This window comes from Hemicordylus capensis, chromosome 4, assembly GCF_027244095.1.
Source record: "Hemicordylus capensis ecotype Gifberg chromosome 4, rHemCap1.1.pri, whole genome shotgun sequence".
Classification (NCBI taxonomy): Eukaryota; Metazoa; Chordata; class Lepidosauria; order Squamata; family Cordylidae; genus Hemicordylus; species Hemicordylus capensis.
The window spans coordinates 86,538,339-86,561,051 of NC_069660.1; the positions used below are offsets into that span (position 1 = coordinate 86,538,339).

At 40.7% G+C, this 22,713-nt stretch overlaps 1 protein-coding gene across 3 annotated transcripts in view; it reads right to left on the bottom strand.

The window, feature by feature from the left end:
* PIK3R3 (phosphoinositide-3-kinase regulatory subunit 3) overlaps positions 1–22,713 on the bottom strand; it is a 74,665-nt gene that overhangs the window by 15,968 nt on the left and 35,984 nt on the right. For all 3 annotated transcript variants that reach the window (XM_053248907.1, XM_053248908.1, XM_053248906.1), the window contains 6 exons: positions 10,011–10,122; positions 7,741–7,839; positions 5,545–5,725; positions 4,464–4,589; positions 3,651–3,793; positions 623–799 (listed from right to left, as the gene is read on the bottom strand). In XM_053248907.1, coding sequence (XP_053104882.1) covers positions 623–799; positions 3,651–3,793; positions 4,464–4,589; positions 5,545–5,725; positions 7,741–7,811 — 698 coding nt within the window. In that variant the 5' untranslated portion in view covers positions 7,812–7,839; positions 10,011–10,122. The remainder of the gene's footprint in view (positions 1–622; positions 800–3,650; positions 3,794–4,463; positions 4,590–5,544; positions 5,726–7,740; positions 7,840–10,010; positions 10,123–22,713) is intronic.

The following is a 22,713-nucleotide window of genomic DNA, read 5'->3' on the forward strand; positions in this document are numbered from 1 at the left end:
TGTTGATGGGAGAGGCACTTTTTGTCTGGCTCCTCTGGTGAGACCTGTCCAGTATGGCTGGACCTCTGGCATAGCTCTCACCTTCCTCAGAGCACACAAGCCCCACAACCATGCCAAGGTAGTGCCTCATTGGGGGTTGTTGTTGTTATTATTACTACTACTACTACTACTACATTTATATTCCGCTCTTCCTCCAAGGAGCCCAGAGGGGTGTACTACATATTTGAGTTTCTCTTTCACAACAATCCTGTGAAGTAGGTTAGGCTGAGAGAGAAGTGACTGGCCCAGAGTCACCCAGCTAGTTTCAAGGCTGAATGGGGATTTGAACTCAGGTCTTCCCGGTCCTAGTCTAGCACTCTAACCACTACACCACACTGGCTCTTTAACCAGAGTCAGAATTGTACCATACCAGGCATGCTTTGGATTAGAATTATTAATAAGCTATACAGTTATTGCACGGGTGCTGAAAAAGATAGCCAACTGTTAAAATCCTGTGTCAAAGGGCTCAGCTTCCCTTCCATTGATATACTCATAGTCCACACTTAAGAGATCTATTTTAATATACAGAACAAAATACTGGATCCTAAACCAACTATTAGGATTTAAGCCTATGCCTACTTACACAAGGTACTGATCTCTGATTTTGCGTAGCTGAATAAGATCAGGTTTGATACTGTTCATTTTCTTATCAATTTCTCGATTGTCCAGGGCTTGCTTCTTCAAATCCTGTTCCAGTCGCAGCTTACTATCATGGATCTCACCCAGACGTGACTTTAATTTTTCATAATTCATCATAATCCTAAAAAGAAACAAAGAGGTTTTTAGAGGTTATAATTAATTACACAGACCAAACTAGAATATTAGGTTTGGCGTAAGCAATCCCTCTTTTGTCTATAAGTGAAATCATGTTTGTTTTTGTTTTTTTAAGTAACAAGTATACTATATTATTAACAGGCATTATTTCTCCAAATCCAACAATGAAGCTGCACAAGCAACAGATATGACACGACACTACACTGTCCACATGTTATCTTCCACTAAGGCCTTGTTCCATGTGTCTCCTCCATCTTCAGGGGTGAGTTGAGAGCCTATGGCAGACAGGTTCTTTTCTGGGGTAGCACCCAGAATGTAGAACACTCTTACTAGTATCATTTGGCAGCCAACAACAATATGAACATTTAGATACCCTGGCAGGACTTGATATTGTCTTGTTTTCTTTTCTGGATTCTGCTGGTTTTATATATTTGTATAGCTATTTTTTATTCTCTTGCTTTTATTGTAATGAATTGTTTTAAAGATGTGCTTTGAGCTGACTTGAAGATATTTCGTTAAAATCAATAAAACATAAGCAGGTACCCCTAGATTTCAGAAATCATGCTGCTTGAACAAAACAGCTGGCAGTGGCACTTTGAACATACATACTATTGTTTACATTGTGGTGTTCTCTAACCATAGCTTAGCTTTTCAACAACACCATTAACATGCTTGATTTGGTCTCTTGCTCCGATCAGGGAGGTGTTCCATGGGTGGGGACTCCTGTCATCTCCCCATTGCCATGGACGGATCACCATCTGGTTAAAGTAGAACTTACAGCCACAACCCACTTTTGCTCCCTTAGCTCATTTTAGAGGGAGGCTCCATAGGTGGATTTGCTGCCATGGTGCCACCGGGCCTGATCCTGACAGTATACATGAACATGCCAAACCGGGCTAGGCTTACGTAGCCTGGTTTTGCATGTCTATGTGAATAGCCTCACTATCTAGACCCATTTCAAACTGATTTTCATTTGGGTTATGGGGTTGAGACTGCTTTGGTCAGCCTGATGGATGATCTCCAATTGGCTATTGACAGAGGGAGTGTGACTCTACTGATCCTTTTGGATCTCTTGATGGCTTTCGATACCATCGGCCATGGTATCCTTCTGATCGCCTGAGGGAGATGGGATTGGGTGGCACGGTTTTACAGTGCAAAGTGAGAACTAAGGTGTGGAGTTCCATAAGGCTCCATACTGTCTCCAATGCTCTTTAACATCTACATGAAACTGCTGGGAGACACCATCAGAAGATTTGGTGCAGGGTGATATCAATATGCTGATGACACCCAGATCTAATTCTCCATGTCAACCTCATCAGTAAATGGCATATCTTCCTTAAATGCCTGCCTGGAGGTGATAATGGGCTGGATGAGAGATAACAAACTGAAACTGAATCTAAATAAGAAGGAGGTACTGACTGTGGGGGGTTGGGACCAGAGAGACAGTTTAGATCTGCCTGTTCTGGATGGGGTTACACTCCCCCTGAAAGTTCAGGTATGTAGCTTGGGATGTAGCCTGGGAGTGCTCCTAGAACCCAAGCTCTCCCTGGTTTCTCAGGTTGAGGCGGTGGCCAGGAGTGCTTTTTTATCAGCTTCAGCCAATACATCAGCTACATCCATTTCTGGAGGTAAATGACCTTAAAACAGTGGTACATATTGCTGGTAACCTCCAGGCTTGACTACTGTAATGCACTCTTATGTGGGGCTGCCTTTGTAGCTGGAAACTACAATAGCCTGGAAACTACAATTAGTACAGAATGTGTCAGCCAGATTGGTTTCTGGGACAACACAAGGGGACGATCTAACACAGATTTTAAAAGAACTGCACTGGCTGATGATATGTTTACGGGCGAAATACAAAGTGTTAGTTATTACATATAAAGTCCTTAATGGCTTGGGCCCAGGGTATTTAAGAGAGTGCCTTCTTTGTCATGAACCCTGCCGGCTGTTATGATCTTCTGGAGAAGTCCAGTTGCGGTTGCCGCCAGCTTGTCTAGGGAGGACCAGGAACTGGGTTATCTTTGTGGCTGCCCTGGGGCTTTGAAATATGCTCCTTGCTGAAATAAGAGCATCTCCTTCTTGGTTTGTCTTCAGGAAGACCCTGAAGACTCACCTATTCTCACAGGCTTTCAATTATAATTTTAATAATTTGTTTTAATAAATGTTTTATGTGATTGTTTTTATTGTGTTTCATGGATTTTAATCTATGACTTTTTGTATTTTAAATTTTGTACAATGCCTAGAGATGTACATATCAGGCGGTATAAACATATGATAGATGAATAGATAAATAAATACATTAATAATATACTCATGAGAACTGCCTTTCTGAATCATCCGAGTCTCACACGCTGGCTGACAACCTAATGAAATATGCATGCTTCAAGAGACCGCAGGGGAGCAACAGAAGCCCTCTCACAACTCCCTCATTCCTCCTATATGCACACTTTTGTGCAAGAGACATTATTGCTCCAAGCACTCCAGAAGGGCTCTCTAAGATAGGAAAAATGTTGTTGAGGGTCAGCATCATGTTTCCAATCTTAGTGAGCCCTTCTGGAGTGTGAGGAGCATTTGGAACTCTAATGATTCTTGTGCAACATTGTGCATGCAGGGGGAATGAAAGAGCTGTGCATCCCTGCAGTCACACGGTTCCCGTCACATGCCTGCAGTCCTTCAAAGCACACATGCTATGTTAATCAGGACATCAGCCACTGTCTCCAGCATTGTGTTTGATGCAGGTATTTTAGGGTAGGTGGGAACAACTGTAATTATGGAGAAGAAATGCAGTGGCATCGGGTCAGGGACCATCTGTACATGTGGCATTTTAACAGACCTACCGTTCAATTTCCTTCTCATTTCCTTCTCTTCGGAATCGTTCAATGTATTCCTTACTGTATCGCTCTTGGGTGTGACATTGTTCTTCAAATATTTTAATTGTTTCATTAAAAGCTTCTATTGCTGTCCTCTTCATCTGAATTTCCTATGCAGAGAAAGCAATTCCAAAGACCAATTTTAGCCACTGGGAGCACAAAGTTACAGAAGCACATTATGTCTTCTATTTAGTTACTTTTATATAAAGGACAATGGATTATTAATTGGGATTCTGAATCTATGGCATGCCATTTAGATTTTTAAAATTACAATCCCAAAACTGAGAGCGTTACTAACTTTAAAAAATCAGGTCCTCAAAAACCTCTGGATACTTCAGTACTCTTGCTTTGTCTTATTTCACTTTGAGAAAATGATGACAATGGAAGTAACTACATGACCACAACCTTGAGTATGCACATTTGGCTGAAGCTAGCCCCAAGCACTGTGATCCACTACAGCAACAGAGTGCATGCTTTGCACGTATGAAGCCCCAAATTCAGTCCATAATGAGGGCAGCTAAGGGGGCTTAGGGATGGGAAACATCTGCCAGACTCTAAAGAGCTAGATTTAAGATGTTATGTGTAAGGCCAGATTCATACAACAACACTTCTCTCCAGATGTTTTTGCTGTGCAACCCTTCCCAACCAACAGCATCCCCCGTAACCATTTCCTCCCCATTTCACTTTACATAATAGAAGCTATAATCAGGGAATGCATGTTTGTCACCAAATGCTAGTTCTGGTTTAAGTGACTAAGAAAAAATGCAACTAACAACACACCTGTGAAGTTCTGGTGTATTCTTCATATAATCTGTCATACTCCTTACTTTTCTCCTGATATTGAGAGTGATACTCCTGAAGTTTTTTGCCCACAGCATCAATATTATCTTCTTTTACCAACTGATCCTACATGTGTCAAAGTAGAGAACAGGTACCCTTTTCAGCAAAAGAGATTCCAGCACTAACAATCTACCTTCATGACGATGCAAATATTAAACCAAACTTCCTAAGCATAAACAACAAAGCCCCTCTGCATGCAAACTTATGTGGTTTCTCTGGGACCATACTGCCAACACATTTCCCCCCAAGCTACTGAACAGTGACTGTTCTGGTTCTCAAAAATATACATGCATATACAAAAATGTACATAAGTGCTTGAGGAATCTAGAGTGGTTAGATCTTGGATGTTTTTGTGAACACATGTTTACAGTTGGATGCCCAGTGATAACCTTGAGACATTACTTGCTTTATCTGCAAGATTTTCTTTAGAGAGCATGATAGACATAACACTCTTAATACTTTCCCTCAAAAATATGTATACAGTATTATCTCTGTAAACCCTATAGCTTTGAAGAAATCGACCAAAGTAAGAAGATAAAATCTAGATTTAGTTATTAACAGGAAAAATAACACTCCCCATCTCCACTCTCCAAAGTGTAAAAAAAAAAAGTGTGCAAAAGTTTTGCAGATCTTGGTATGTAATTCTATATAACAAAAAGCACATTGGGTCCAGAAGATTATACTCCAGGGTTCCAGTTTGTCCCCTGGAGGATCCCAACTCTGCAAAGGAACATTTTATCATATTTTGTACTTTACCTATACATTTTCTGTGTTACATTAAAACACCAAGCTGATGTTTCAGTGTCAAAACTTTGCAAGTGAGACTAATGAATGACATGATGAGGGTGAATACTCCAAGTCAAGGATATATGAAAAACAGTTTCCTTCAAGATATTTATTTTGGACTGCATACCTTAAAACGCAGGCTCACTTGCAAACTCCTGTCTCTAGAAAAATGAACTGTTTAGGAAAACTCTGTAAGAACATTTAATGACAGCACTGGGTTTTCAGAGAATCTCACCTGTTGGTATCTGGATACAGGATACATCAGCTTTACATCAAGTTTAGGATTATACTGGGCAAGAGATTCATGGCGATAATGGTTGATCAATTCCACAACAGAATTAAATGTTAATGGATCAGAAAAACCGTATTTTCCATCACGATGATAAATTTTTATCAATTTATTATTGCCACCCTTTCTGCAGGGGAAAAAAAGAAGACATATTATATTGAGCATTCACTGTGCACAAACTTTAGTCACAAATAGTCATACTTTAACTATGCTAATATAGGAAGCCAAACTCCCACATAGTAACTTTGTAATTCAAGTTTTAACTTTTATGTGTAAAATGCCATTTAATATTGTAATTTGAGTGTTTGAATATGCACAACAAAATACACTCTAAATAAAGTTTCTCGAGCTCCACTATGTTTGAAGTGGATTTAGCCTCATCTCAAAACTTTCCAAAGGAAGTTCTTCAAAGCTTTATGGAACAGAATGACCTTTTAAAAAAATATATATCCAGGAACTTTATAAAGGGCATCTCTGACCTTTTAATATATTTATGTGGTCCAGTTACCTTGACATTATTCATAGATTTCCTACAAAGCCTCATGCCAAATAACATAGTTGTTCTCTAATATGGCAAATCAGTTTGCATGTTGCTGTTTTTTCTGGATTCAAACCCTTAAAGTTATTTAAGTCACAGAAAAGTATTCAATCCTTCCCTATTCCTAGCTTTTATTTCACAGTACCATACATTATTTAAACAACTAGCCCTTCTGGAAACTGCCAAACTACATATCAGAATAGGGCCCTATGTAGCAATGCTACCAAGCATTTAAAAAAACAACCCCCAAACAAACCTTAGTTAATATTTCATCTTGGAGATTCTACCCAGGGTGAGATCAGTAACAAGCCTTTAGCACGTTCACTCACTCCCTTGCCCTCATCACTACAGCAAGCAAGTACTGAATGAACAGGGACATGACACCTTTACTTGAAGATGGCAGTCATTAATTCCTATTGGGAAACATAAAGCACTGAATTGGGGACCAATATTGTAAGTGGAGGCAAGACCTACCTACGTACCACCCATGACGCCAGGCAAAGCATCCACTAACGAGAAGGCAGTTGTAGGTTTGTGGAGGAGGAGCAACGTTTATCGTTTCCCCCACTCAGGTGGGGGTGGGACCAGGAGTTTAGTAAAAGAGGGAAAGACAATGTAGAACAATGTCTCTTTCCCCACTGAGCTCAGCTTCTGGATTCAGAAAAGCAGGAAATGTTCCTTACTTCTTCTTCATGGCCTGGAGACCATGGTTGGTTTGTCAGAACAGGGAGCAGGCCTGGCTCCCTGAGGGAGGAACAGATAAATGAGTCGGATTTATCCTTTTAAGCAAAACTTTAGCAAACTGTAAATCTATAGCCCTTGGTTGAGGCATATGCACTTTGCATAAAGATATTCCAAATTCTGGGCTAAGGAACATGAAAAGAAACCCCACATATTCTTCCCACTTACCCTGATGCCACTTCTCTCCCTTCCTCTATCTCCCTTGTATTTATTTCTAGTTTGTGAGCTCCTTGGGGCAGGGACCGTCCTCTCACCTGTTGTAAAGCACCATGTATATAGATGGCACTATATAATTAACACTGCTCTTTCTATTTTGCCTTCAGATTTCACACTGCCTACATATTTTGAAGCCTCATTGAAGCCATTTAAGGCTTGAAATTGGTTTTATTATGAAAAAACCCCAGTAATTCTAAGGATGTCAAGTTCTACTGTAGACTACATATTAACAGACGCAAAATAAGTTGCTCATTCCACTATTTAATATTTAGAAGGTCTAGTGAGAAACAAAGGGCAAGGTACTGACAAAGGAGAGCCAAGTTGTGACTAGTGTAAATACAAATACCAACACCGACTGTTCCCTCTATTTTCCCCTCTATTTTTTTCCATCTGTGTGCAGAATGAGTTAAGTTCTGGGCGGCAGTATCAAGGCAATGTGCGCACATGTGTATTCAGAATGAGGCCTTCCTGATTCAACCTGAACAGGAACTAAAATTAACTGAATGGACATTAAAAAAAACTTGTGTGCGTGCACACACACACATGCCTTAGAGGGAGGAACATTGCTGACAACTACAGCAATGTATCAACAGGTGCTACCCACAATTTGGCCAGAATGACATATAGAACACATTCTGATTATTTACCGCAGTGTCAAAGTATAGTCTCCCTGTTTCTTTGTTGATGCATCTCGCACAAGGAAAGTTCCATCTGGCATATCTCGTAGTTTGTCATTTACTTCTTCCCTGGAGGAATGAAAGGTGGATAGAACACAGTATTATCTTTAATATGTCCTCATTCATAACTGCATTAATTGCTAGAGTTTATAAGAGGATTCTTTTTAATTTTGCTTCTAAAACAGTTGCATATTTGGTCTTTAAAATGTCTCCTCTTTGACCTAGGTTGTCCAAAACATAGCATCTTAATAAGTTCTCAGTCTTTTGGGGGTAGGTTTAAACTTTTAAATTTCAGGTGAACTTCAAGCAGCTACACTTAGAGCCTTTGCCCTAAGGACAGCCTAATATTCAAGCAGTGTCACTTATGTATCTGATCAGAAGTGACAAAGGAATGCTTCAATATCAGTTTAGTTTTCTTCACAGCTTGATTTAAAATCACTTAGAAAGGAAGCAAATTTAAACCACAAATGTAATCTGATTTCCAATTCTGCAATTCATATATTTCCAAACAAGCATACATACCAGTTGGCCACAACAATTAAAACATATTGGTTTGCAAATAAATAGAGTTGTTTTACTACCTAGGAATATAATTCAAATATCTTGGACTACAGAGGTTTGTCTGTTGAGATAGGAAAGTAATTGTGAAATTATGTATTTCTGTTTGGCTCTCTGTACATAAGATAAAGAGGGCACTCATTGGACCTCTTTATCCTACTAGAATGGCCACCTGCTAATGGTTACAGTTCTGTGGCAGTGGTGACAGTGACAACAGGGAGAGGTGGGGTGAGAGAGCAATGGCAGGGCCCTGACAAGAAGCTGATAGGGCTGGCGATGCAGACCGAGGGTGAGAGACAGTGTTGCAAAGTGGCCCATTGCTAAGGCAATCCGGCTACAGCTAGGGATGTGCATGGACAACAGTTTAAGCATAGTTTGAGAGTGGGGACCAGGAGCTTTAAGAAAGAAGAGAGCAGGCCCTTACTCATTCTCCGCTGCCCCATGTATCTTCCTGTTGGGGTGGCACGCATCCCCCAAATCCCCATGCGATGCCAGCATGTGCGGGCAGCATTTGCATGGTCAACCATGGGGTGGCAGAGAGGAGGTAATGATTGGTTCTCCTCTTTCATAAAAAGAAAACGTTCTCCTGCTTCCAAACTGCTAATGGTCACAGCCATGAGAAGGCAAAGAGACCATCTCAGACAGGCTTCCCTCTCCTGTCCACTTCTGGGTAGATCTCTTTTGATAGAGCTCCAGTTCTTACCCTACAACGGTATGAATGTTTTTAAAGCTAAGTGGAGAAAAACAGGAGAAGATTATTTGGAGGTTCACCTGATGGTGCTTTGAGCCCAGATCAACCCAGAAGTGGACAGGAGAGGGAAGCCTGGGTGACATAACCTGCCCCTCCTCAAGTCTGAGATACTGGGAGTATAATGGCTAGCAGGAACCCTAAATTTCCACTATTTGAAATTTAAGGGTTTTCTAGAAGTGAAGTCTGGTAGTTAGGAACACAGGAATCTCCCTTATATCATGTAAGACCATTGGTCCATCTAGGTAAGTACTGTCTACATTGATTGGCAGTGCTTATCTATGGTTTCAGACAGTCTTTCCCTATTTGGAGATGCCAGGGAATGATTCTGGGATCTTCTGCATGCAAAGCATGTGCTCTATCATTTAGCTTCAGCCCCATCCCTTTACTTTAGATAACTGGGCAGAAGAGTGTTCTTCTATGAGCTGGAAAGAATATATGTTGTTTGGTTGTTAATCTAAATATTCCTAAATTTGCAATTTAAAAAATCTAGAACCTGTTCTATCATGTTTATAACACTTGATCTGAAAAATCAGGTATTTTTGCCTCTGGTTCTCTCTTTTACATGAAAAAACAGGCTTGAACAGTGTTATGGATTCAGTTTTAAGAGGTTGTGAGTATAAACCAACATGTTCATACTAAACTCAGATTTAATTTTAAATCAGATTGAGATACATAGTATAACTGAAAATTAATTTTAAAAATTCAGTTAAGGGGGGGGGGGAACCACACACACCTACACATACCTACCTAGCTACTCTAGGTACATTTTGAACATACCACTGTTAAACTGTCCACTGTTAAACTGTCAATGAAAAATGTGTATGCACTCAAGTTGTTTACTAAGCTTAAAAGTTACCTTAACAAGTATACAATTTCATATGTGATGTAAAAGAGAGAGAAAAATCTCACTGCATTAAATAGCAGTATTTACCTTGAAATGTCCCCCCAGTACCATTCTGCATCCTGCAGTGATGAACTGCAATTCTCTTTTATCCCATTTGTATTTACTGGAGTTACTGGTTTGGAGGGCTTTGGAGGAAGAGCTGGAAGAGAGATTTTGTTCATTTACTTTTCTGACTTAATGTTGAGGTTTCAGTATAAACAAGTGATTCAACCAGGAAATAACTTAAGACATACCATTTTGCTTGAGAACTATCAGAGAGAGACTGAAGAATGAGGATACCTTGAGGCTCAAAATATATTTTGTTTCTCTAGTTGATATTTGATTACTCATAAAAACTAGTTCTTTGTCAAGAGAGTACAGCCATTTATACACTTGTCCTAAAAAAACATGTAACTATCCTGAATACAGCTGCATGTGCAATTTCAGGTCTCACCCATGTTTTTGAAAAACATCTAGTTAACTGTAGCAGCTAAGAGCTCCAATGGCTGTTCCAGCACTCACAATTGTGCGGTTGCCACCACTAACTCATCTATCCCTTTCACCAGTGTCTGGCTTCTTCCGGGAGCAGAGGAGAGAAAAAGCTGGAGCATAGCAACTTCTGAGGTAAGTGGATACAGCAGTAGCACTGGTGATAGAGACTTGTTAACTCATATGGAGAGGAGGCTATAAGAGACAGGAGGACCATCCATTCCTGGTAAATAGAGGGTAAGGATGCTTGCTGGAAGGGGAGGGTTACATAAACCCTTTACCCTCTCATCTTAGACTCTGGGTACCAGAGAAGCAAATTGTGTGTGTCTATATAGATATATAAAATATAAGACCTTAAAGACTAACAAATGTATCTTCATTGACTACCGTCCACTTTGTCAGATGATTTGACCTGGATCAAAGACTTTTCTATTTGCTTCCAGTATGCTTGCTACATTAAAGAAGTTAAGATGCTGCATCAACTTCAGTTTCAAATGCTACTTTTGAACTCCATCAACACAGTACAGTAGTTCACTGTTCTTCTGAGTAACCAGCAAATGCCAAATCAAGCCAATTTAAACTGCTCTGAACTCTGACCTAGTCATTCACACTCTGGGTTGCTGACCAAACAAAGTTCAGATGGGATCATTCATTCATTCTGTGATACAGAGCAGTCAGATTCCAGGATATAAGGGCTCTGTGTGTGTGAATGGATTCTGCTCAAAATGTGCAGGTGCACATGGGCCGGCGGGGGGCGGGGCGGGGGCGGGCGGGCAATATTAATTTACACCTCTCTAACTAGTTTTTACTTATCTGGAAGGCAGATTTGGCTCCCATTAAGTCAGAAATGCAGTCATATAACAGAGTTTGTGAAGCTTTTACTGGGGTATCAATTTTCAATTCAGGCTGTTCAACAGAAAACTGTCACTGGACTTGCAGAGAGCACTGTGTATAGCTGCCAGTCATAGCACAGGCTTCACAATACAACACTTGAGGAGAGCAAAATGACTGAATGGGGCTGATGGAAAGATGCCTACTGAGTTGCTTAGCAACAATGTTGAGGTTGAATTTGTTTGGGGAGCACATCTGCCTTTCCTGAGCAATGTGCTTCTGTCTTCTTCATCCAGAGAAGATTGACCCTCAGAAAATAAAGAGGTGGTACATGATCCATGGTCCTGTCCTTGATCAGACTGGCCATATTTTAATCTATGTCACTGAAAATTAGAATAGGGCTGTTTTTTGCAAAGCTCCTTTTCCTCTCCCCAAATCAACCAGGGCACTTTTGCAATTGCTTTGTACTTCTATGCAACCACTTCAGCAATCTAAGCTGCACAGCAGCTCCAAGCCACAAACTCACATTATAACACATGACAATAGTTAAGCAGTCATGTAGCCTGGATCTACATACCGTAGTTACTGGAGCAGTAACAAGGTTCTGTAAGTCTGTATTGGAACTACCATGATGTCAAGAAACCAAATATTGCTTATCTACAGTAGGTCTAAATCCAGAATTTCATTTGTTTATAACATACCAATATACCACACAGTTCAAATATTTGTTCTAAATATATATTCTGAGAAATTTGTTTCTCAGCATTGTTGATAAAAAGTGTACTGGAACAGCATTTTAGTGATGTTCCAATAAAATCTACCCACACCCTCAAGAGAACAATGTTGAAAGCTGATCTTTCAGGATATGTGTCTTCTAGATCAGGGATTCTCAACATTGGGTCCCCAGATGTTATTGGACTTCAACTCCCATAATCCCCAGCCCCAGTGGCCTTTGGTTGGGGATTATGGGAGTTGAAGTCCAATAACATCTGAGGACCCAACGTTGAAAAGTTCTAGATCACTAAATGATCTAAAGGTAGGGGTAAGCAGCGAGGTGGCCAAACTTGCAGATGATACCAAACTCTTCCAGGTAGTGAAATACAAAACAGGTTGTGATGAGCTCCAAAAAGATCTCTCCAAAGTGGATGCGTGGGTGACCAAATGGCAAATGCAGTTCAATGTTGGCAAGTGTAAAGTGATGTACATTGGGATGAAAAACCCCATCGTCAAGTATATGTTGATGGGACCTGAGCTGTCGGTGACTGACCAGGAGAGGGATCTTGGGGTCATGGTAGACAGCTCATTGAAAGTATTGACTCAGTGTATGGCAGCTGTGAAAATGGCCAGTTCCATGCTAGGGATCATTAGGTAGGGGATTGAAAATAAAACTGCTAATATTATAATACCATTATACAAAACTATGGTGCGGCCACACCTGGAGTACCGCGTACAATTCTGGTCACCACATCTAAAAAAGGACATTGTGGGGCATAGAGCACCTTTATTATAGGGCAAGGCTACAACATCTGGGGCTTTTTAGTTTAGAAAAAAAAGACAACTGTGGAGAGACATGATAGAGGTATATAAAATTATGCATGGCGTGGAGAAAGTGGATAGAGAGAAATTCTTCTCCCTCTCACATAACACTAGAACCAGGGCTCATCCCATGAAATGAATTGCCAGGAAATCTAGGGCCAACGAACGGAAGTAGTTTTTCATACAACGCATAATCAACTTGTGGAATTTTCTGCCACAAGATGTGATAGCTAACAACCTGGATGGCTTTAAGAGGAGTTTGGATAACTTCATGGAGGAGAGGTCTATCAACAGCTACTGGTCGGAGGGCTAATAAGCCACCTTCAGCCTCAAAGGCAGAATGTCTCTGAGTACCAGTTGCAGGGGAGTAACAGCAGGAAAGAGGGCATGCCCTCAACTCCTGCCTGTAGACTTCCAGTGGCATCTGGTGGGCCACTGTGTGAAACAGGATGCTGGACTAGATGGGCCTTGGGCCTGATCCAGCTGTTCTGTTCTTATGTTCACTGCAAAGTAGCAAGTATGATTTTAAAAATAATAATCTTAAGGTCTCTTCTAGAACTTGAAAAATTCAGATTTATTTGAGATTCAGAAATATTCAGCTTCTCTTGAGGCCAGCAGTGGTGTACTGGTTAGAGTGCTGGACTAGGACTGGGGAGACCTAAGTTCAAATCCCCATTCCGCCATGAAACTTGCTGGGTGACTCTGGGCCAGTCACTTCTCTCTCAGCCTAACCTACTTCACAGGGTTGCTGTGAGGAGAAACTTACGTATGTAGTACACCGCTCTGGGCTCCTTGGAGGAAGAGCAGGATATAAAATGTAAAATAAATAAAATCTACTGTATTTTTTATTATTATTTATTTATTAGAAACATTTAATATACCGCCTACTCTGAAGACTCTGTGCGGTGTACAAAAACATGCAAAGCAAGACAACATTAAAATTACATTCTAAATTAAAAACTAAAGTAACTAACAAAAAAGAAAAAAAAACCAAATAGTTAAAACTACAGGGCAAAAGCCTGCCAAAAAAAAAAAAAAAAGGAAAGCCTTCAATTAGTGATTTTAAAAAATTAAGTATTAAGATGTACAGAAATATCAACTTCAATATAAAATGCTTAAGAAAAAAGTGATTGCTTCAAGTGTCACAGATTAACTCTTCGTAGACAATACGGTGTATCATAACCCATTTGAAAATGAAAAAAGTCATAAAAGTTTGTGTTCAGTGTTCTGCAATTCCATCTTCCAGGTAAGGTTCAACTTTAATGAGGTTAAGTGCCGTGTTGCATCTTGTCCATACACCCCCACCCCGGTAACATTATCTAGAAGTATCCTTTTAATTAATACAGATACTGGACTATTGACAACTCCTATTGGATTGCATGGGGAAATGAAAGCACTGTGCACTTACAATGCTAGGGATCAAAGTGACTCCACAAAATGCTGTCCTAATACCGTTAGCATGCATTATGTCTGTAGATGCTTAGATGAGAACCTGTCCCTTCTGTGTCTAGCATAGAGACTGAACATGCAAGATCTTTACTAGATTCCTAATGGAAAAAAATTATCACTCTTCTCAAGCATATCTACAAACAGCTTTGGAGTATATAGTACCCCAAGTAGACTACAAATGTATAGTATTATTTATTATTATTTATAATATTTCTATACCACCCAAAACCTGTGTCTCTGGGTGGTTTATAATTAAAATCACTTAAAATATTTAAAACCCAGTATTAAAATTATTTAAAACTATAAATCTAATTAAAAGCCTGGGTGAATAAATGTGTCTTCAGTGCTTTTTTAGAAGTTGCCAGAGATGGGGAGGCTCTTATTTCAACAGGGAGCACATTCCAAAGTCCAGGGACTGCAACGGAGAAGGCCCATTCCAGAGTAGCCACTAGATGAGCTTGTGGCAGCCGCAGGCGAACCTCTCCAGATGATCTTAGAAGGCAGTGGGGCTCATGGCGAAGAGGACGTTCTCTTAAATACCCAGGGCCTAAGCTGTTTAGGGCTTTATAGGTAATGACCAGCACCTTGTATTTTGCCTGGAAACATGCTGGCAGCTACTGCAATTTCTTCAACACAGGAGTAATATGGTCTCTCCTAGATTCATTCATTCATTCAATTTCTATACCGCCCTTCCAAAAATGGCTCAGGGCAGTTTACACAGAGAAATAATAAATAAATAAGATGGCTCCCTGTCCCCAAAGGGCTCACAATCTATTTTTTTAAAAAATGCTTTTATTAGTATAATAAGTGGAAACAGAAAGGTTACATCTGAGAGTCCAACAAAACCAAACAACTTACAGAGTCTTATTCATCAAAACCAAGACAGAAGAAAAATACAATAGTATTGAAAGAAAGTCCTTAACTGGGTATCTGTAGCTATCTATAAAAGAGTCTTGAACCCTAACCCTAAAGGGAGAAAAAAAGGGGAGAAAAAAACAGCCCAGACCTGGTTGATCATCCTACTGTCAGGGAATCTAAGGAGGAGGGAACCAGCCCAACTATGACGTACAAAATAGAAATAATATCAGTAATTCGAGCGCAGAGCTAGACATCCCCAATACTTTGTGGTGTCAGCTCCACCTATATGTGTTTTTTTTAATGTACCTCAGATATGTATCTCAAATATGTCCTGGTATGTAGTTATAAATGTGCTTCAATGCCAATTATATTGTTATAATTTCAATACAACAAGGAAAGAACTGTCAGGCTAAACATAAATTGGTTATGCATTTCTCTGCGCTCAAATCATGCCCTAAATCTCCCCAATCCCTTCATACTGGCTCTCTCCTCCAAGGACAATTCAGCTACCTCCTGAAGAGTCCATGGGAAATTCAAAAAACAGCAGTACAGAAAAAACTTATCGGTGTCTATGGGCTCATCTATAAATCTACTCGTCAGAGAAAACAGGATTTAAAACTCTCACGGAACACTCCCTCTGGATTCAATTAATTATTAGACAACTGTGTATACAAAATTATTTCCAACAGGAATATTCAATGGAGAAGAGAATAATACCTGAAAATACGAATTCCACCATGACAAAAGTAGTATGCGTGTTGTAAATACAAGGCCACATGTCCACCAACGTACAAATATCCCATCTTATTACAGACTGGTATTCAAAAAACCATAGTAAAATAATTAACGAAGATCAGCCCAAACCTCTAATAGTCCCCCTCCTCATGTAATGAAAGACAAACAAACAAGCCGGAGAGATAAATGGAGGGAGACTAAATTCAGCCCTGACTGATCTTTATAACCTACAGCTGGTAGCATAAACTGTCAAACTTTAGCAGTGAGATAACTCCTCTATACAGATGTCTAATCCTTCGCAGTTAACTTCTAATTGTTTGCATCCAGCTAAACTTCTCAAAGTAGTTTAGTTTATTATAAAGTATTCATAACGGGTAACAAAAGCCCATAATGGGGGGGGGAAGGGAATAATAAACTAGAGCTAAGAAAAGATAGACAGCATAATCTTCAACTGCTTGTCATTCATATCCTTTCAGAACATATAATGTCATATTATAGGGTAAAGCCAGTAGTCTTATGCCATATGTTTAAAAATATTTGCTCTATTGTGTCAATTTGCTTCTAAGAATTAAGTTTACAAAAATATTCTCAGTTCTTCCCTGAATCCTCCATTCCCAATGCATTCTCATTTCTTCCTTAGAGAGCAAGAAAACAAAAAAGAACCAAAAGCAGATATATGTGACATTTCCTTGGGTCTTTGAAACCATCGGATTCATAATGCCACTAGGTTCCTGATTTTATTGATACCCATATTAAACCTTATTTAGAACTCCCTAAATATTGATGGTTGAAATAAGAAAGGCAGTTAACACAGGGAATACCATGAAAGACTAATTAATAAGGCTTAATATTATGCTATACTCAAAGTTACCATCCTAAAGTAATACCCTAAATATTCACATATATTTCAATTTCTTTTCTAATGGTATGTATTGGTTCTTTAGGTTAAGACTTTGAATATTGGGGTTATTTCAGTATTGCACCCTATGTGAAACTCCCTAAATAATATTTGATGAAGAAAACATTAAACACAGGGAATACACCGAAGGGCCAATTAAAGCAGTATGATTATACTCAAAGTTAGAACCTTTAAATAGATAGGGGGAAAAGGGAGAAACCAGCATTAAAATCTTAAGGCTTTGAGAATCTTTCACTCACACCACAAAGGGTTAATTTGAAATCTTAGAAACAATGTCCAAGGACATTCTGTCATAGGGGAGAGACTAAGCAATGCCGGGACTAACTTCTGAGGCTAAAACAAATGGTTATCAGGTTTCTTCTAAGAGAAATCACTCCATTTGAAATCATTCCGTGTAAAACCTCACCGTAGTCGTAGTTCCCAAAGTCAAATAGTTCTATTAATACACCCATAAAAGGTAAACAACTGAGGCAAGTAAACTTTCAAATAAAGTTAAAACTTCCAGGTCCGTTCTGCTAGAATCTTCTGAATTTATCTCATAGTAAAACACATCTTAACAGTCTCTCCCCATACCGGTTAGCCCAGCCTGTCTTTAACGAGATCAACATTCAGTAAAAGTGAAAGTAATGAGGAACAATCTGAAAAGAAACATCAGACAGGCACCAGCAACAGTCACTGGAGGTACTGTGCTGGGGGTGGATAGGGCCAGTTACTCTCCCCCTGCTAAATAAAGAGAATCACCACATTAATAGGTGCCTCTTTGCCAAGTTAGCAGGGGTTAGATGACCCAGAAACCAATCTGGCTGCCGCGTTCTGAATCAACTGCAGTTTCCGGACTACGTACAAAAGCAGTCCCACATAGAGCACATTGCAGTAATCCACCAAGAGGTTACCAGCAGATGTACCACCATTTTGAGGCCGTTCATCTCAAGAAACAGACCCAGCTGGCGTATCAGCTGAAGCTGATAAAAAGCACCTCTGGCCACTGCCTCAACCTGGGACACCAGGGAGAGGTTTGGATCCAGAAACACCCCCAGACTGCATACCTGTTCCTTCCGGGGGAGCATGACCCCATCCATAACCAGCAGATCAAAATCATCACCCAAATTTTGACCCCACATAAGTATCTCCATCTTATCTGGATTCAACCTCAGTTTGTTATCCCTCATCCAGCTCATTACTGCCTCTAGGCAGGTGTTTAGGGAGATTATGCCTTCTCCTGATGATGCTAACATGGAGAAAAAGATTTGGGTGTCATCAGCATATTAATAACACCCTGCACCAAATCCCCCAATGATCTCTCCCAGCCATTTCATGTAGATGTTAAACAACATCAGAGACAATATGGAGCCCATACCATACCAATATGGACACCATAACAAAGTTCAGATTTTGAAGAACAATAGTCTCCAAGAGACACCATCTGGAATATGCCTGTGAGGTAGAAGCGGAACCACTGCAAAGCAGTGCCTCCCACCCATAATTCCCTCAGACGTTCCAGAAAAATACTACAGTGAATAGTATCGAACGCCACCGAGGACCAACAGAGTCATACTACTGCCCAGAACAAAACTCATGGATGAAAAAAATTAGAGGGAACACTGGAAGGCACCGGAGTACATGTCATCCCACAGTGCGATTGGCATTACTAGTTCAGAAGTGGCTTCAGCATAATGTTCCCCATCATTTTTATATATGAAAAGACTCACTATAACATGACCAATATAGAAAAAACATAACATGAACTGTAACAAATGGTAACATAAGCGGAACATAACTTGCCCATGCCAAATTACTGAAACACAAACAGCACAATTCATCATTGCGTGAATTCTCAAATGGGAAAATTCACCTGAGTTTCTTTCAAGAGATAAGACAAGATGTCTGAGTTGGGTGACAGAATGTGATGTGATTCTGATTCTGATTTAACCACCACCCTGGGAGAGTAGAGCTTACAGATACCCAATGAGCTTGATAATTAAGTGAAGAATTGCATGCCTTCCATGTTAGTTTGAGAACTGATGTCAAAACTTTCTTCATGAAAGGACTCTTCCACTTCAGCATGCCCATCACTTCCTTCAAATTCCAGTTTACTGCCTTCATCTCTTATCTCCTCAAATCCATCAGATGTGGTCTGGTCCCTGAACCCTTCAAATTCTGATTCAAAGGTCTCCTCTATGAATATATTTCTAAACTGTTCTGCCATGCTTGTCATGCTTTGCATGTCAAACCAAGTGTAAGTGAAAACAGAAACATGGGAGACTGTTCTGGATTCCTTGCACAGGTCTGCAGATGTTGTAAGTATGTTCTGCATACCCCAGTGCTCAATTGGTTAACATGAAATCTGCAAAGAGATATGATTTAAATAACTGACTGTTCACAAGGAAAGTTCAAACTATGAAAAACTTGCTAGTACAATTTAGGTTTTTGAATGGGTTGGTTAATCCTTGAAGAACTTCTTACTCCCAAAACTGTTTGTAGACATGCTTGAAAAGAGTGATCACTTATTCCATTAGGAATCTAAGAAAAACCTTGTGTTCCGCATTCATGCTTCTTTCCCACAAGTCATGGAAGGAACAGGTTCTGGTCACATGGCAATTCTCTGTTATTGGCTCAGACTATCCTTTTGTGCAACTGGTCTTGCCCCCCTAACCCTACGCTTTGATTACCAATCTAGCAGGATTTGGACCATTAAGACAAAAATAGCTACCCTGGGCCTTTCCGCCTTGACCTTGCTTTAGGAGTGTGCCCGGACCGGTTCGGAGGCCATGCTGGAGGCCTCTGAACCGGTCCGGATCTGAGCCGGTCCGGCGGCTCGGCACGGAGGGGGGTTGTAGCTTTAAGGGCTTAAGTAGCTTTAAACCCCCCCCCCCGCCGCTCTTCCTCCTCCGGCGCTGTAGTTTTTGTAAAATTTTCTGGGGCGGCAGCATTCCTCCCTGCCACCCCTGGCCCCGTCGTTAGCCCTCCAGTGCTCCAGTAGGCTACATGCATGCGCTCGTTTGATCTGCCCTAAGCCACAGGGGCCACTCTTCCTCCTCCGGTGCGCCAGAATGGGCGCATGCATGTAGCCTACTGGAGCACTGGAGGGCTAACGACGGAGCCAGGGGTGACAGGGAGGAATGCTGCCGCCCCAGAAAATTTTACAAAACCGACAGTGCCGGAGGGGGAAGAGCGGCGGGGGGGGGGAGTACTACCCCCCCGCCCTTAAAGCTACAACACCCCCCCGTGCCCATCCGGACCAGTTCAGAGGGATGCACATCCCTACCTTGCTCAGCATGGGTTACAACCAGGCAAAAGCAACCATCAAGCAGCGCATTATAGACATTGAGCACCAAACCCATCTCAGCAGGGTACCAAAATTTCATATTAGTGATGGGCTTAGATATTCTGCCTCTCCAGCAGCATACCTCACCCAACTGGAGGTTCCAAAGCACAGAAGGACGTTCACGTTGGCTTGCTGTCATGGCCTCCCTTCAGCCGTGCTAGAAGGCCATTATAGAAGGACTCCATTTGTACAGCGACTATGCCCCTGTGGTTTAGGGCAGATCAAAACTACTGAGCATGTTCTCCTCTGCTGTTTGTTCTATAGAGAAATTCATGCCTCCCTCATTCTTCCATTGCTAAGCAAGTATCCAGGTCGTCCGAGCCAATTCTACAGCTCTTTTCATTGGTGGATGGTAGGCAGCGAGTCCTAACAGCCTTAATCTGACCCTTGGTGACTCAGGGTGGGCTTACTCAGTATTGATTCAATAGAAATATTTATCCTCCTCCCTTTTATACTGCTCCTTATTGCCTTTAGTCTGGCTGTTATCCAGTTTTATTACTCAGGCTTTTCTGTATTTCTATCTTCTCATGTCTTTTACGGCCATTTTTATGCCTCCCCCTTTTTTATGTGTTTTATGCATTTTTATGACACATTACTTTTCAGGCTTTTAGGCCCTCATGCTTATCTACTACTTTTAGTATCATTAGTCTTTTTAGTATTAATATATGTACCATTGTATATGTAATTGCTTTTTATTTACTCTTACTTTTAACATGTAATCACCCTTATACTTTATGCTGGTCTATGACCGTAATAAAGATTAATTGATTGACTGGTTCTGGTCACAAGGCATGCTTGCAGTATTATGACAGCATTTTGTGAGGTCTTTTTGACCCCTAGTGTCATAAATGCATTGTTCTTTCAGTTAACATAGACTCCAACAGAGGCTGTCAATACCCCCATATCCATATTGATAAGAAGGGCATTTTAGACAATAATACAAGGGAGTGGTGGATGAAACACCACAGGACACTTAACCTTATTAAGGTTGAACCTCACCTGGAAGATGAAGTTGCAGAACACTGACCGCAGAGTTTTATGATTTTTTTTTTCAACTTCTCAAATGGGGTACAATCAACCCCATTTTCCACTGAGGGTTAAGAATGTATTTGGCATGAACACAGTGAATACCTACACACATATTTGAAATGGTTGCAGATGTGTATTCCTCTAAATGTTCTTTAAAAAGGACTCAACAAATTCCAAGTGCCAGCTTACCATGGTGCCTGGAAATCAAACTGTGGTACCTCCCCTGCTCCACAAAGAAGAGCAAGGAAGCAATCTGGGAGGGATGCCAGTTGCGGGGCTGGTTGCTTGTCAGCTTTCACACTGACTTCTCATGAGAATAGATGGGATTCCCCTGCAGTGGCAGCATGCAGGCATGACATTTCTGGTGATGCTGATGTACAGATCAGGGAGACCAAAGAGATGGTGCTGGGCTTTTGTCAGCCTTCACAGCATGCTCTTGCAAGAGCTCATAAAATTCCTCCACAAAGCTAGTGCACAAGTGTGGGATTTCTATGATTCTGCTGTCCAGACCAGAGAGCCCAAGGAGGGGAGCAGCAGTAAATGATTCAGCCCCATGAGTAAGCTGCCCAGGGACACTTTACCGCCTAGGCAACATATTCATTAAAGTGTGTTAAAGGTTGTTTTTAACAACCCTGGAACCAAAAACAAATCCTAAAACAAAACCAGCCATTTTAACCTAGAAGAAAAACAAACATAAAAGCATTTGCACCTTCTAGTAGCAAAATGAATATTTGCTAAGGAGGTGACTGAAGAGAACACAGTAAAGGTTGATTGCTCACAATGCACACTATTTTGGTAAGTGTGCACATTTGCCCCCCCACCCGCCACCTCACCCCACCCCCATGTGTGCTTGTATTGGGAAACTGTAATCAATTGGAGCTTTCCACCATGCATATGGGCAATGAAATAAAAATATATGCATTCCTTACACATTGCAGTGTATGCATACTGAAGATACTCTATAATGCTATGCACTGTGGAGCTCATTCAGATTCCTACTTTTTAAATACAAAGCTATTACTGTGCTCACTCATTAAAAGGAAATATCACTCCAGGTAGAAAAAAGCATCTTCAATATGTATATGCACTACGGTGTGTAAAGAATGCAGAGGGGAGGGGAGCTGCATGTGTTGTGCATTTGTCCTACATTGAGTAGGAATGCACATTTTGGTTTTTGTTATTGTTTTACATATAATCAAGGGGTGGTGTAAGATTTTATTTATAAAGTAGACTGTAGCATAAACTATGAATAAGTCACAGAGGAGACACTGGAAACCTGAAGGCTGAAATACGGGTCTGGCTTCCGAATTGTTGGCCTGGCTCCTAGTTCCAAAGAAAATTTGTCAAAGCCTGGTTTACAACATATATTTGGCCCAGTTCTGGGACTGAAACTGCTTTGGTTGCCCTAGTGGATGATCTATGTGAGGAAAGAGACACAGGGAGCATGACCCTGTTGATTCTCTTGGACCTCTCAGCTGTTTGGTCATGGTATCCTCTTAGATCATCTGCTCAGGTAAGAAACTGGGGGCACTGCATCATGGTAGTTCTGCTCCTACCTATTGGGTAGGTTTCATAAAGGG